The 16,824-nt window shown below is 47.2% G+C and overlaps 1 protein-coding gene across 1 annotated transcript in view; it reads left to right on the top strand.

Moving 5' to 3' along the window:
- The first annotated feature begins 2,926 nt into the window (after nucleotides 1-2,926).
- Nucleotides 2,927-16,824, top strand: part of LOC119441288 (probable ubiquitin carboxyl-terminal hydrolase FAF-X) — a 540,581-nt gene continuing 526,683 nt past the window's right edge. The window contains 1 exon segment of the mRNA XM_049661116.1: nucleotides 2,927-3,060. Within this exon segment, the coding sequence (XP_049517073.1) occupies nucleotides 2,944-3,060 (117 nt within the window). The 5' untranslated portion in view covers nucleotides 2,927-2,943.

Below are 16,824 nucleotides of genomic sequence, written 5' to 3'. Positions count from 1 at the left end.
CCACTTCCTTGGCCACATCGTCTTTCAGTGCTAGTGGAACTGTACGACTTTTGAGAAACGTTGGTTTGGCGTCGTCTTTCAGTTCGATGTGCACTGGCGGTCCATTGAAGCCAGGAAGGTCACTGCGAAACACCTCAGAAAATCGTGAAGTGACGTCTTCAACATTCAGTTGCTGAATTCCATGCAGCCCAATGCCCAACGGCCTAAACCAGTTCCGCCCAAGCAAACTGTTACCGCTTCTCTTCACTACCAACAAAGGCAGCTTTGCCGTCCGACCCTTGAATTCCACCACAACACTTGCGCGACCAACTACAGGCAACGCCTCTTTTGACCAGGTTACGAGCGTTGTGCTTGACTCTCGAAGGGGTATTTTACTTTGCTTTCCCTCGATAGAGCGAAACGTTTCTTCACTCACAATTGAGCACGATGCTCCAGAATCAATTTCCATGGGTACATTCTGCCCTTCAATCTGTACTTCAACCATGAATTTTTCTTCTTGCTCATTCACCTCGCAGAGGGAAAATAATTCGGTCATTTCGTAGGCGCCCTTGCTTTTACTCTCTTTTTTCTTCTGCTCGTGTGAAGTTTTTCTTTGAAACTTTCTAACTTCGTCTTTCGAACGACAGGCTTTCGCAATGTGTCCGATTTTCTTGCACTTGAAACATGCCGCCTTTCTAAAACTGCATAAATGCGGAGCGTGCTTACCGTTGCAGCGATAGCAACTGGACTCTTCCGCTGCGGTGTCTTGCTTCGTGCGAGTTGCTTGAATTAGGCCCTGGCTGTCTTTTGTCTCGTCTCGTCCCTGGTTGCGTATGTCTCGCTGCTGCTTTGCTGTAGCCTCAGCTGTCACGGCCATGTTGTACGCGACCTGGAACGTAAGGTTGGGCTCGGCGAGAAGTCTCTGCTGGACTGCTTCGTTCTTGATGCCGCACACGAAACGATCTCGCATCATGACGTCCAGCGGTAGTTGCTTGTCACCAAAACCGCAGTCTTCCGTTAGCTTCCGCAGAGACGTGACGTAGTCTGCCACCGATTCATCAGCCGCCTGGTTTCTCCTGTAGAACAAAAACCTTGCGTGCAGCTCGGAAGGCCTCGGATGCAGGTGCTTGCGAACGGCCGTCTTGATTTCGTCGTAGCTTGCCATGGTCGGTCTTACTGGCTTCACCAGGGTTACGATGAGCCCGTACGCTGCTTCGCCGCAACAACTCAGCAGAACTGCTCTTTTCTGCTCGTCCGTTGTTATCTTGTTCGCGTCGCAAAACATTTCCAACCGCTCGACGTACTCATCCCAAGACGCGCCCGTGCCAAGACGATACTCGCCGATCTTGCCGACAGCCATCCCGCCTTCTTTAACGGCGGCCTCGCCGGGCCGGTCCGCCTCGTCGCCAATGTAGTAAATCAGTCGGACGCCCAGTGGTGAAATGAACGTAGGTTTATTGACGCACACTCCTTTTATAGCATGAGTGAAACTCGTGATAAGGCCACCGCTGCTTGCGTGGGTGATAAGCGATGAAATGTACATGTGACGTCAGTACATAACACTTAATCAGCTCATGTTTACTACAATTCATATTGCTACCAAAGCCACTCACCTTACTTCGTATGACATTGCTGTGTTGCTATCGCATTCATTGCTTCGCCCTTAGGGCGAAACTGTGACATTTTTTTCAGTTATTTGTTGATAAGGTACAAACTAGCTTTACATCCCGTGTGATTTACGTGTGCTACTTTTAGAGCTGTTTTGTAGTTGTTTCTTTATGCTCAAGTATTTGTTTTTGCTATATATTTCATGCCTCTTATGCTCATACATAAATTTTTATTGCTATTGTGTTGTTACTAGAACTTGTATTACCGTTACAGTTTCCTACAGTTGCAGATCGATCAAAATTCTTTTAAGTTGCTTGGCAAAGAGAGCACAGAATCTTCCACAGAAATTTCACCTTGGAACATAATGTTGTTGAAAGCAAAAGTTTGCTAATTTAAATGTTCTTAGGATGGCGACCTGCTCCAAAACTCACTACAAAACAACAAATTTGTTGCTTCGATGCTGCTCCAAAATATCGTATTTGCTGCTTCAAAACGGCCCATTTGCTGCTTCCAGTCCTGCTGCAAAACATTGGAGCCTGCTTCCAGCTCCGATAGTGCATGAAGCTGTGAGCAGCGGTGCACAGCCAAGCAGGTTCCCGCTTAAATCGAAGCACAATGCCAACACTGTTGCTTCCAGTCCTTGTTAAGTCATTGTAGGAGCAGGTATTTATCACCTTTTTGTGATGCGGCAAGCATATCATTTGAGAAAACTTAGCAAAGTGTGTGCTGACGAGTGACAGGGTAGGCCCGTGTGCATTAACAGGCCCCTAAAGATGGGGACTTGTCAGCATTTGTTTGCTGTTGTGGCCCAATAAGCTTACGAGGAGTCCAAAGCCCCTCGAGATGTATGCACAGCTTTTTGCCTGGTCCTTTCTTGCAACATTAAATAGACACTGTTACTATTATTATTATTACGTGCCAGGTCTAATCTGCCGAACACTGGTGCATGCTGGGCAGAGCACCAGCGCTCGTGAGGATACGAGCATCTGCAAGTGATTTGATGCGACACCGATGCACAAGAGCTTTGCTTATACTGCCCTCGTTCGGCTGTTTTCTGCCGCAGCTAGCCTGCAAGACGGCTGGACAATGCTCAGGCACCAAAGTCAACACCTTGCAGCAGTGCATCACAAGCAAGACAGATAAACAGCAACACAGTTGGCTGCTTCATTTGGAGTAGTTGGAGGATGTGTCCACGGGAGCGCTGCAATTCAGTATCCTCTAGAGTATTTGGGCAAAATGTTAGTTGCATGTATCATACAAATGAAGCAAATACTGTGCAGATGGTTGCAGGGCACCTGAATATGCGTCAAGTGGTGAAATGTGATTGAACAGGCGTGTAGAGCATAATTGGCCCCTATGCAGAGGCTGGATGGACCCCCCCCAGCCATGACTGCCCGAGGGAACCCCCAGCAGCAGCAGCAGGGCAGTGGTGGGGGTGACCAGGAGCCGCCCCCTGCCAGCAATCATGAGGAGGTGAGTGTGGGGTCTGTGTCCGGGTGTCGAACTTCACTCCGTTCCCATTTGGGAAAATAAAATACTATAATGGGCTTGCGAAATTGTTCAGCAAATTCGACTTTATCCTCTGCCTTGGCTGCTCGTTGCGCACAGACTGTTTTAACTGTGTAAAGGAATTCAATTTTGAGGTTGCTACAAGTTTGTGCACCAATGCAGGCATTTTAGACAGTGGCACTGTGGTAGTGTGTGTGCAGAAAGGACAATGCACAGAAAGCAACTAAAAAACATGCGGCACAATCGTGCAATGCACAAGTACAGTGGCATCTCGTTAAATCAAACCCCAAAGGGAGTGGAAATTTACTTGAATAAAACGGTGTTCCAACTAAGGGGAGCCCCTAGTATAGTGCCCAATCGATGGTGTGGTACAGCGTGCAAAGCGAAAACCGTCAAGGAGCTCGCATTGAAAAAGTCTTATCTTTCTTGCATGAGCGCGCGACATGTGCCTAAAGAAGCTTAGGTTTTGTACAAATTGCAAGTGCAATAAGATTGTGCCTCTTGCGCCGTTTTCTGTGGGTGCAAGGGATACGTGCGAGGGTGAGCCGAGAAGGATGCTGGCTTGACACACGCCGTACTCCTGCGCACCCAATCGTGGAGAGCACCGAGGGCTCCTGCGTACTATTATGGTGGAATTCCTGCTCCATGTGCACCATCCTGCTTCATTTGAACTTTCCTGCGCCATTCTGCTCCATCGCCCGCCAATTGCACCAAAACTAAAGCCCTGCGCTGCACTGCGCCATACAGGAAATTTTGCTACAAATAAGGCCGGCCACTTTGGCTAGTTTCGGTTTCAGTACTAGGCAAGCTCGTCTTTTGCTGACTAGTTCCAATTCTGGCTACAATTTGGCTGTAGCAATTTTCAAGAGCAAAGCTGTTTAACCCAGCCGTAATTTGTGGTGCGTATCAAGAAACTACCAAGAAAGAAAATAAAATAAGCTTTCTTGCTGAGGTGGGATTCGAACCAGTGTACCCCCGGTCCCAAACCGAGCGTCGTAACCACTAGGCTATACAGCTACACTTGCAGAACATGCATTTATGCGAACCATATGATTGCGTTCGACCGTCGTCGTGTTCGTCCACAGCTGGCACATTCGTACGCTCGTGCTCTGCGAGGTGAAGAGGTTTTGCGCGCTATGAGAGCGAGTGAGCGAGAGAGAGAGCCGCATTCACGGAGCGGGTCTTCTGGAACGTGGTGTCGGCATTGGAACGCGCTGTCAGTGTTGCAAGCTGCGCTATCCAATGCGTAGTGACGTTCGTAAGTCCGAGACATGCGGAAAGAAATTATCATCATCACGAGTAATAAGAAGAAAAGTTTGCACACACTTCCAGAAAATGCTGGGCTATGGTCGCCCAGCTTCGCTGTTTCAAGCGTTGCGCGGCCGAGTGCAAGGATTAAGCATTTTTTTTTTCAGAAGCGGTTACCCTAATGCGGTGGTTGGTGAAGTTGGCGGCCACTATCATTGTGAGCCGGGAAGATCAAGGACCGAGAAGTGGCCAAAAATTAATACTATTCTCTTGGTATTTCGTATAATGGGCAACTAAGCATACAATTGCCAAAGTGTAAGGGTCGTTTTGAGCGCACCAGCTAGCGTGTAGTCAGCTGTGCGGCGTCAGAAGTGGTCGGAAGCGAGCGGTAGGCCTTTAGCCTTTTCTCCGTGCTCGCACGTTTTCATTACTTGCCTTTGTCACGATTGTGAAGTGGTATAAACAGGTGTTGCGGCTCAGTTTGTAGAGCGCACGTGTAAGAGTTACGGCATTCTAGGGTTTCAGAGGAAGCTTTAGCTCGTGGACTCCTATCTAAATACATGGGAAAGGAGAAATAGTTTTTTTCGGCAACCACTGCAAAAAATTTGATGAGATTTGTTGCATACAAAAGATAAAGTTCAAATCTAGTGACTGGTGGAAGCAGATTTTTGATTTAGGCCATAGATCTTTTTATAAAAATTGTTGAACATCGCAACTTTTAAGAAAACGAAACTGTATAGCTTACAACTTTGTAAATTGGCCATGAAAAACGATATCACAATTCCGTAAATTGAATCTCATAGTACATCTAAAGCAGACATAATTTATGTTTAATATGTACACTGCTCTGCATTGTACCGTTATGTGTGTGACTTTTGCGAAACCCTTGTAAACAATGTACAAGTTCACGTAAGATATAAATTGATAAATAAAATTTTTCCGCTTTGGATGTTCTAACGGATGCAGCTTACAGAACTGCGATATCTGTCATGGTGCAGAGCTACAAATTTGTAAACGTCGTGCTTCTATTTACCGTAAAATTCCGAGCAAGCGCCCCCACCCGTGCAAGAGCCCCCCCTAACTTCACTGCTAATTTCAAATTTCCGCGCCGTTCCGGAAAAGCACGCCCCCCCCCCCCCCCCCCCTCCCGCTCCGCACCAACACTGGCCTGCCACATCCAGTCCACGAAAATAATAGCAAATTTGGCAAATTGCACCGGTGCGCATCGGGGCGCCCCAATGAGCCATTTCATCAAATCATGGTCGTACCCGGGGAGTGGGCACACGAGTGCATCGGGGCGAACTGCGGCTGGCGGTCTGTAGTTCACGGACCGCCGGCCGACGGCGAGATCTGCCTCTCGCACGGCACAAAGGAGTTCCCTGCGGCACAGCGACATGACCATTCGGCGACAGAGGAGTGGTCGCGGCTACGCTCTGGCATCGCCGGCAGCTTCACCGCTGCTAATCACTCGCCACCGATATCGTCGCTAGGCCTTTTTCAGTTCACTTCGAATCTGTAGCAGACGACGCTTCAGCACGAACCGCTGACGCTCCCAAGCAGCAATTTTTTGTTACCGTCGTTGCCGCTTTACCCTCTCCTCGCAATAATTTCACACGATGAAGTAAACATGCTGATATTTGCGGCGCCACTAGCTGCGATGCGAGCATGGCCGAGCCGCGGTTCGCTGTCCGCTGTCGGTAGCCATGCACTGCAGCTGAGCTTCACTTGTATCGGAACTCTCATTAGCGCTAAACGTTTCACCGTGGACATATGGTTTTTAATAAAGTGAACATTACGCGTCACTTTACTCTATAGCGGATATAATTTTGCCTGGAATAGAAGCTGCATAACCAATAACCAATGTTCGTGTCGCCGGTCGCGGCAACGCGCCGGTGCAGCGTCGATGCGCTCTTTCTGTAGTTCTCTCGGTGGTTTTGAGTAACGGTGGTTTTGAGAGTGATAAACACCACTAACAAATCTTTGGCTTAATAAAGTTCATGTTGAATAAAATTTTAATGCTATTCCCACTGCGCTTTTTTTTTGCGGGAAAATTTTGTCGTGGCCATCTTGAATTTTGGTGCCGTTCCGGGATGGCGCCCCCCCTAACTTTGCCGGTAATTTCGACTTGCTCCAGGGGGGGCGCTTGCTCGGAATTTTATGGTATTTCTTTTTTCGACCTTCCCAATTTTTTTGAAAATTCCTTTGAAAAAATTCAGGCATAAAGCCAAAATTCCGCTTCCAACAGTAACTGGAATTTAACTTTCTTTCACAAATGCAACAAATTTCATTAAAATCTGTCCAGTGCCTAGCACACCAGTGTTCCTTATGTGCATCAAATGGTGCAAGGCGATTGAGCCTCTTTTCGTAACAATGTTATCAGGTTGAACATTTTAAGATATGATGCATGCTCCTCTAATGCAAAATAAAGCCTGATATGCCCCTTCGATCTCTTCTGAAATGGTATTTTAGTTGCTCCAAGACAAACTATCAGTTTCACCCCTGTCAGATGCTAACTTGGCTGGGTATGTGCCACTGGTAATGTGCGAGTCTGGAAAGCGAGTCTGGAAAGACAGCTGGAAAGCAGTCTGTACATAAATGAAGCAAAGACTTACTCGAGCACCCAGCAAGGTAATCTGAAAATAAAGGGCAAGTGGAATGCAGCAATGATGAAACGCAACAAATATGAGGTGGAGTCTGGAAAGGAGTAATGGTGCCAGGGCTAACCTTTGCAAATGACATTTATGCTTAAAATTGTATATCTTGTCGGGGTTAGAAGTTAATCAAGGATTGGTAGGCTGGTTGGCTTTGCGAGCCCACAGTAAAACCACAAATGAGGCAGTACAGGGTGACATGGGTTGGGCCTCTTTTCAAGTCAGAGAAGTGCCGAGCAAAATTAGTTTACTCGGCACTTCTGGATGAAAACATGGATGAAAATAAGTGAGCGGCTAAAGTGTGCAAGTATCTGTACCTGAAAATTGTGGACACAGAATGGAGGAAGAAGTCGGGAAAGTTGGCAACCAAGTACAGGGTAATTGAGAGTGTAAATAGACAACCAGGAGTCATCAGAAAGAAACTGAGAAACAGAGACAGTGACTTGGAGGCAGAGAATGGAAACAAAAAAGACCATGGATGTTTACAAGAATTAGAAGGGAAAATCTGTATAATAACGCAAAGGGCATTGCCTTGTTATTTGAGGCTTGAGCCAGTTGCCTAAGGACAAAAACATACTGGAGCAAATATTCGGAACTAGATGAGGGATGTGTATGCTGCAGCAAAAATCCAGAGACCACTCAGCACATCCTAATAGAATGTGAAGGGATTCACCCCGTGAGAACCATAGGTAACGTACACCTTCCAGAAGCGCTTCGATTTTAAGCGGACGGAACCGTCAACCGGTCAGCAGTCGAGATAAGGAAGAGACGTTCGGAGTATTGGTGGGAAAAGAAGCAGGGAAGAGATCCATATGACCAGATGACTTACAGGCATACTAGGTAGCAGTACAAGGTAGATAAAAAAAGTTTTGAACAAGAGAAAAAAGGTCAAGGAGATGTATACAAAAATGCTAGAACGAAATGCATGGGAAATCTTGATAGAACGAACTTCAAGGGACTGCGGCAAATTATTTGTTATTCGGAAAGGTCGTTATAGTGAAAGCCCCAAAATTAATCATTTTGCCCATCAACCCATCAGTTTATCAGTTGACACCGTATGAGCTATCCACAAAAAAGTTGCTGTTAGCTCTTGGCCTTCATAGGTTCTGCTGCCATGCACCGCCGTATTTAGAGTGGCACATTCAAAAGAGACGCTGATGCCGAGAAAGCCACCGACAATGAAGAAGCTCCATGTTGCTTTTAAAGCGTAATGTTTTGTTTGTTTGTTTGTTTTTTACATTCCTTGCTATGGACATCGCAACTTTCTCGCTCGAAGTGGACACCTCAACTATTTCAAAGTGCAAGTGCGTGTAAACGACACTGTCCGGAAAGTGCGACTGTGGGGCATCCACGAGGTTACATTTCTCCGCACACGTAGCTGGTACAGCTGCAGAAAGAAGCACGAAGGAAAGAAGAGGTGCGCGCAGAAGGGTGAAAGAAGGAACAGACGTGCCGCCGTTGCTAGGCGACACTTGTTTGGGCAGAGCATGCACTCGCAAAACCTGATGTGGCGTTGCCTCCGCACTATGAGGGGGGCCTGTCGGCACTTTTTTTTCTCCGGCGCCATCTTGGGTTTTGCCGCAACGTCCGCTTTTTGTGCCTTGTCGTCTGCTAGCCTACTGTTCCGGCTACTGTAAAGGATACACTGAAATCTAAGGATTCCAGATTTTGGAATATTAGTTCGTAGTACTGAGGCGTTGTTAATATGACATGGAAACTGAATAACGATCGTTATATTGAAAAGTTCGGTATTTTGAAGTTCGTAGTACTGTAGTACTGAAATATTTTTACAATGAAACTGTAAGCCGCAGTAGCGCACCCAGGATCTCTGCCAGGGGGGGGTTGACAGTTTGCCAATGCCATCTAAACAGCACCAATTTCAATTTCTTCACGGGAAATTGTCAAAAAATGCACTTTTTGTGTACTCGCGACGATTACGCCTCTTACATCTTAGTTGCAGTACTCAACGGCGCAAGGAAAGAAAAGGGGTTATACAAAAGGGTGGGTTAACTCGGCCTCAGGGGGGGGTTACAACCCCCGAATCCCCCCCCGTCGGTGCGCCACTGGTAAGCCGTCAGCAGGGGATTTGTGAAAAGTTTGTTAATGTGGCGTTCGTAGTAACGAGCTTTCACTTTTTCACTGCATAGCATACCTAAGTAACTGAAGCAGGCTAGGTGACTATTTGTCACCGCGTCGTTTCAAAGCGGATGCCAATAAATCGTCATCATCTCAAATTGCTGAGCGAACCCACGTCACAGGAGTTCATTAGCAGGCTGTGCCACAAGTGCACTGGTGTGTGTCGCTTTGCAATGAACGCTTGTCATGAATGCTCAGGGTCACTGAGTGTGCGTCAAGTGAGGGTTCGCCGGCACTGGTGCTCTTGGAGGCAAACTTCTCGGCAGTGCCAATAAAAGATGCAGCATGTCCAGAAAGAAGTGCGAGAGAGGCATTGTTTGCATGGCAGCCATGCATTTCGCACTTGGCAGTGGCGACGCTAGGTGGTTCTCTTAGGGAAGCACGGAAAAGGATGCAGTGCGCACCTCATACGTAATTCGTTTCCATGGTGGCAGTACGTTGGGTCGTTATATCTATTCAATGCCAAACACATTACTGTCCACAGACATCGTGAGATGCGTTTTGCTGCAATTTTTTCGCAGTTTGAATTTACGGCACTTACATAGGACTTTGCGGGGCCAATGGAGCAGTTCAAATTATCTGTCAATTCGTCAAAATTATCTGTCAGATACTTTACCGAGTTTATTTATTTCGGTGTGCTAATTTTAAGCATACATTTTAAGTATTCATAGTGAATAACTTTCCAGAATTACAAAAAAATTTTGTTTCTTGCATAACTTGCTTGGATGAAAGCTATTTACTGAACTATATATAGCGTAATAAAAATTTACATACGAAAATGATGTAGAACAAAGAGCGCAAATTAGCAAGGATAGTGTTCTCACCCAATTTTATATCAAATGGCAACATTGCAAATCTAAGAGACAGAAATACATCTAACTACTAAAAAAAAGAAACATTTATAAAAATGTTTGCTCTCTACACCTTGCTGGCAAAAAAAGAATTACAGTGACAGCATAAGTAGGAGCAGTGATATTGCATTTCCAATACGGCATCATCATCAAATTAGTGGTGTTGAGAAAAAAGCCAAAAACCATTCACAACTGATATATTGCAAGAGAGCTTGAAACAGTAGGCGCCAGGTGAATAATCCGACTGCATCTTGTCTCTATGCTATCATTTTACACTTTTTTTTCTGTCCACTGTGAGTACCTGAAAAGGATTATCATATAAACTGGAATATCAGTTGAGATATTTTCATGAAAAAAGCAAGCTAAAGTCACCCCGTCATCTTATGTAATGGTCTTTAGCTGAACGTGAGTCGTCTGTGTGGTGTGCATGTATGTCAAAGCGGCATACGTTTCGGAAGTTTGGCATTTCGGAAAAAGCATGCGGTATTGGAGAGCGCAGAAAGGAAAGTGCAACCCATGCAAAACGTCATTTCGTGGGTGTGGTGCGGTTCATCCGCAGCTTGAGAACACACTCGCGGACTTTGTGTGGGAACTTGGTGCACGCTCTCTGCCGGTGGCCAAGCCGTGGAGCTTGCATGAGAAGCTAGGCTCTCAAGAGAAGCTCATGGGTGCGTCACGTTAGAGAAGCAAAGGATCTTCTCTCTGCCTGCCTGAAGACCCCGGGGTGCCTGCAGAGAACTCCCTTGTCGGTGGCTTGGTGCTCCCGGCCTGGTGTTTTTTGCCAGACGCCATGGTGCAAAATGCGTTCAAGAAGTGCTGCATCATCACCTCACTCGATGGCTCCGAAGACTGTGGGAGGCGGCCAGCGACAAACGGTCATCTTCCAAGGACAGTGCTGCTACTTCCGACGAATGTGAGTGAGCGGTAAATGCGTTTCGGCGATTCTTGGTCGTCTTTTTTTTCTTTCCTCTTTTTTTCACCTGAACTTAAGGGGTCAACCTATATTGCCAATACACATTCTGGGGCCTTCCATTCTCCACAAGCTCCATCCCGACGTTACTTCATCGCAGTTCTCGCAAACCAGTCAGTTTTGTCGCAACTTGATAATACTGATCGCTCTATTCTAGCTTCACAGAACCACTGCTCATATTGCACGAGAGAACGCTGAGAAGACTGTTGACTGCTGCAAGTTCGAGGAAAAGGTACGGAGCAGGGGGCTCTGCGACCGTGGCTGTCGCATTATCGGCAATCGGAGCTTCATCGAAACGCCAAATGTTTCACTCCGTGGATGGCATAGATGCAATCTTGTCGAGCGCGTTCTTATTTGATCCACTTCTTCAGTTACGACAGCTGATTCTTGGACAACCGGAGCTGGCATGGGGAGATGTCTGGTTCGGCAGAGCAGTCAAGGCGTTGACGTTTGTCGGCGTTACGGCATCAGTGGCGAGCTGCTGGGTATACTGTGACGATGAAATCACTTTCAGAAGTTTCTTGCATCTTGTGCATTTCCGCCCGTTAGATGCACAGAACGAAACTTTGTTGGACCTGCAGGCGTATCCTAGGTCACACTTTAGAGACCAAGACAAAATGGCGGATGTTTTTCATTGTTTCTTCGCTTGTGGTCCTTGGAGCCAATCACAACTCACCATCTTGATCATGTGTTCAAACTGGCCACTAGTAGCATGTGCGGCGCTCTATGGAGCTGCCTGCGCCACTTGTCGTTCCAGCGGTCGCCGCCAAGGGGGTGCTCGAGTTACCCCTCCCAAGTCTAGAGGGATGCATGCTTACAGCACAGGCGCGCGTGTTGTGCAAGTGCTTCGCCAGCGTGGCATACTTAACTTTAGGTGATAGCTGATTTATTGCAATTTTTCTGATACTGAGAATGTTTATCTGCGCTTCAGCCGACATTTCAAAGCTTCTATTTACAAAAGAAGCAGCGGCCTCAAAACTGGTGCACTGTGCGGTTCCTCAGCAAGTAATTACTTTTTCGCGCATTTCTTTCTTTGTTTTGTTGACCATGCAACTGCAATGATTCCACTCCTGCGCCAACTGCGCCAAAGTGCGCCAATTGGGATTTACTGCGCCATCCTGATACAATCGACGAAAATTGCGCCTAACTGCGCCAAACAGTCTCGGATTTGACGGCGTCTATCGCCAATTGCACCACCGGGGAATTAAAACGTTCAACGTGACGATAGGGCGAGCCTTAGTTGCAACCTTAGCTGCAAACAGGAGACGAGAAAGCTCTAGCGCGTAGGTCCCAATTAAGGTCACTGGAACTTGGAAAGTACCGCAGCCCTTTTCTCTTAGCCGCCGCGCCGCCGATTGGTCAGTTGCCGTCAGGTGATCACTTTCCACTATAGATGGCGGATCTAAGCCGCGCCGGAGGAGATAAGCAGACAGACATCGCTCGCACACGCCGCGCGTACGAGTCATCAACGAGGTCAGATTTTGCATTTTGTATAATTTAGTGTATATGTAACTTTCGTAGACTTAAAACAAAACGAAAGGAAATGCCCGGGTGCTGCACGTTCGGGTGCAGCAACCGCCGGGAGTCCAGGAAAGCGCTTTTCGCGATACCAGTTAAGCGGAAAGAGCGACAGCAAGCGCCGTGCTATCTCTGGCTTCACCGGAAAAAGACCGACAAGTTCACTCCCACTTGGTGAACTTGTTGATATCGCAAAGCTGAGAAGCTCCTTGCGGTATTTCATCGAACTCCCTAAATGCTATAATGTGATGGAAAAGCTTCTTCGCGCATTTGCTTTGAAGACTGCGGTTTGCCTTGAGTAAACAAAGCGAGGAGAGGTTCAGAAATATGCAGAACCGAGCAAAATGTGGCTCGAAGAGCGACGGAATACGGGCGGCTGTGTCAAAAATAATGAAGTGTAGTGAGAAAACCATTGCAATAAAAATCGATCGACCTGTCAATGTTGAAAATTAAAATATAGATTTTCTCGTGTGTTGTATAAAACAACACGAACATGACCTGGTTAATTCTGTTTTAGCATCCCTTTTCTTGTAGGGCAGTCAGGGACCGTTTATTTTCGTAGAAATAGATCTGTATGAAACATTTCGTGCGCGGTTAAATCAGTAGCCACGTTAGAAAGTGATAATATCCACGCGTGTAAACGATTTTGTGGCAGCGCTTGATACCTAGTCATCCGAAAAAAAAAATTCTTGTGTGACACACGAGCATCGGGATGCTTTGCATTTAGGTGGCGCACAGTTGAATGCTTCACTTTCCGAGTGCAGTAGCCGACCAATTTTCCGGACTTCGCGGGGACTGAAAAAATCGAGCAGTCCGAAAAACTCCCTCCCCCCCCCACGAGAAAAAAATTATGAGGCTTAAGAAAAATGTCGCAATTTCGCCCAAAAGGCGGAGCATCGATTACGATAGCCAATTAATAGGCAGTGATACGAAGTAAGGATGTTAGTTTTATCGGCCATATAAAGTTGTAAATATGCGCTTACTAACTAAATAAGCACGGTGTCACGCACGCACAGGTTACATGAACACATCTCGCTTGATGACTGCAGGCATATTGACCTTCGCGCTGTCTATTCTCTCGCTTCAACGCGAACGTCGGAAAAAAAACAAGAAAAAAAAACGGGGCATACGAAGCTAGTGGCACTCGGCGCACGCCCTTTGTACCCATCGCAGATCGCGGGCGCACACTTCGGCCACATAGCAGATCGCTTTCAAGATACGGTACCTGCGCGGCAGCTCCGTCGGCAGCCGCAAGAGCTGAATGCAACTCCCCACCGTCTCCGCCGCCTTCTCCCCGTGCCCCGCGAGCGAACGAAGTCCGCACGCGCCTCTGGCCGCCTTTTTCTCTCGCGTGTGTGCGAATAAATTGCGGTTGCTGGCTGACCCTCGGAAGCTTTCACCCGCACACAGCGTACGGACCGAACGAAAAAAAAAAGAAGTAAAGCAAGTGCAGCTTTTTAGAACGTTTTGTCGGCCAAGGAAGAGCGGGCATGGCCTCGGAGACGAGGGGATAGCGTGCGTGTACTAATCTTGAAGGCTATACAGGGGGGCACTGGAAGCCAAGAAATCCAACATGGCGGCCTCCAAGATTGGGTAGCGTATTTCCAGTTGCTAGTAGATACAGCGCTCGACCGCTGGCGCCACGCTGCGCCGCTCGCGCGTACCATGTTTCTAGCCGCCGCCGTTCGAACGGAGGAGGCGTTGACGGAGAAAACGCTGGGTCGGTGGTGACTAGCCTGCTGTTGGGATCGGTGGTATTATAAACGCATCACTGTTTTGATGATCCAAATATAATCTCACTATCAGGGAGGGAGCAGTCTACCTGACTGGAGCAGTATTTTTTTATTTGGGGTGTTGCTACGCTGCGCTCCGTAACACCCCAAGGACCGCCGCATCGCGTCGGCGCCCGGCACCACGGCTGCCGCCGTGGCACCGGGGTTCAAACGACCGCGCTGGCAAACAGAGAGGGGAAAAAAAGGAAAAGCGTGATATTAAGAAAAAAATTCTAGCCAGGACGGGATTCGAACCCGCGTGCGTATGATCCTGAAGCGAGCGCAGTAACCACTCGGACATATAGCAATGCTTCCGAGGCTTGCATTCATGTGAACCATATGATTGCGTTCAAAGCGCCCTCGGCGAAAGAAACCATCTAGAAACGCGGTACGCACGAGCGGCGCAGCGTGGCGCCAGCGGTCGAACGCTGTATCTACTAGCAATTGGAGTGATGCGATCGGGTAGCGTGGCTCGGAGCGAGCGATTTAGTCCGGAAAATCGAACATTGGCACCTAGATTTGTCCGAAAAATCGCTCGCGAAAATGCATTGGCTCTATGGGAATCCTGCCGGTACATCTATGAAGTCCGGAATATCCAATAAGTCCGAATTTTTGGAGTCCGAAAAATCGGTCGGCTACTGTACTTGTAATTTACATCGTATCTAGCTAAACGAAATGCGGTTTTGTTTGTGGATTTCACAGGGCCCACTGCGGCAGCCATCGTGCTGTTCTTCACTGTAGCAAGCCTAGAAAACTCTAGGAAGAGCTGCTCATCTTTTCCGCGCAGTGTTGCCTGCGCAGTGTTGCCTGCGCTCGCTCCGGCGGTTGCGGTACTTTCCAAGTTCCAGGTTCCAGTGACTTTAGCAGTGCCACGCACGGCGCCGACGTGGCGTCTGCCTAGCAAGGCAGCTCGACGGCAAAGTGCGGTTTCTGCCGAGGCTCGCGGCTTCAAGGTTAATTGGCGATTCATCGGCGGACGTTATCTACTCCGGAAACGCAGCTAGTAGCTTGTTTGAAGCGCAGCATGACGTGGTTATAATAACTGCGTGCCGCCAATGTGTCCATCATTTTTGTTTCTAGATATTACCGATGACATCTGGGAAAACTAGCAATATACGAAACAATATCAATTTGTGTCTTTGTGTGTCGCATGCACACAAGTGCATTTTTTTCTCCACGAGATCTGCAATAGATGGAAATGTTTACGAAGCTTCTCCTGAGAACATAAGAATTATTCAGGTTATTGAATGTAAATTGCAACTCGCTTTTTCGAAATACTTCAGGATGTGAAAAATCAGCTGCTCCAAGCTGCTCCAAAATGCCAAATTGCCTGCTCCAAAGTGCTCCAAAATGAAATGTCTGATGCTCCAAAAATTGCTCCACATCATAAGTCCGCAGTAGCATCACTGCAACTGAGAAATGGCCTGATTATCCAGCATGAGCATAGCGAGCATATTTATGCTCTTTCATTGAGCGTTCGTGTGTGCAGTAGCATGAAAACTTCAGTGTCTACCTAAATCTAAGTACATGCAAAAACACCCGTGTACTTAGATTTAGGTGCATGTTAAAGAACCCCAGGTGGTCCAAATTTCCGGAGTCCCCCACTACGGCGTGCCTCATAATCAGATCATGGTTTTGGCACGTTAAACCCCATAATTAATTACCTCAAGAATGTGTACTCCTGTCTCGGGTATGGCAGCCCACTTTTCTAAGTTAATAATCATCGCAGTCACAGCTAGGACCAGTAAAGCGTGGGAGTCGCTCATTGATTTCGGGCACGCTAAAGGATTGCCACCAGTGTTTGCGCAGCAGCTGTACGCGATGCATACCGTGGTTGTAAACCTGAAACTGGCGCAAAATTTCGTAGATTTCTGCAGATTTCTGACCATTCCAGCATGCCTAACGCTTGACGTGCCATTTACAAGTATAAATAAATGTTTTATTTTTCAGTCTACATTTTTAACGCGAGAGCGTTAAGGGCCCTGTGACGCAGAAAATTTGGTGTCGGCGTCATTGTTAGGATAAATTTCCGTGTGTATTTAGGTATATGCCACGCCGTGCTATCGGACACGTGGTATATGCAGGTTATATTGCCACACCATTCCACCACTAAAGGTGCTTGTCTTACATTCTCGACATTTCTCGGAATTTTGAGAATGACATCCCACAGACAAATGTCATAATTAAAGGGCGAAACACTAACACAAACCTGAAAATGGTATAATCTATTATCTTAGCTGTGCACTACCTCTGGGATTGGCCCATGCAAGAGGCCGCGTTTCTACCAGAAAGGTCGCGTTCGTGCATAGCATTCACCGCCAGCGTTGCCCGGTAAACATTACGGTTACATTAGCTGTAGTTTCCGGGAAGGGTGAGAAGCAGTCACGGATATTTGAATGCTATCGCGTTCCACTCTTAAAGGCGAAGCTTAAGCGTCCTCCAAGTTTTTACGTCTATTTTTTAGCGCAAGTGGCAAATTTGGGTTCGGAGTTACAAAGATATGTTTGGCAGCTTTATTTTAGAGCAGTCCAGATATAACAGTGATTGCTTATAATGATCGGATTTCTCGTTCTTTTTGATAT

The sequence above is a fragment of the Dermacentor silvarum genome, chromosome 2, assembly GCF_013339745.2.
Source record: "Dermacentor silvarum isolate Dsil-2018 chromosome 2, BIME_Dsil_1.4, whole genome shotgun sequence".
Classification (NCBI taxonomy): domain Eukaryota; kingdom Metazoa; phylum Arthropoda; class Arachnida; order Ixodida; family Ixodidae; genus Dermacentor; species Dermacentor silvarum.
This window is presented reverse-complemented; position numbering and strand designations above follow the sequence as displayed.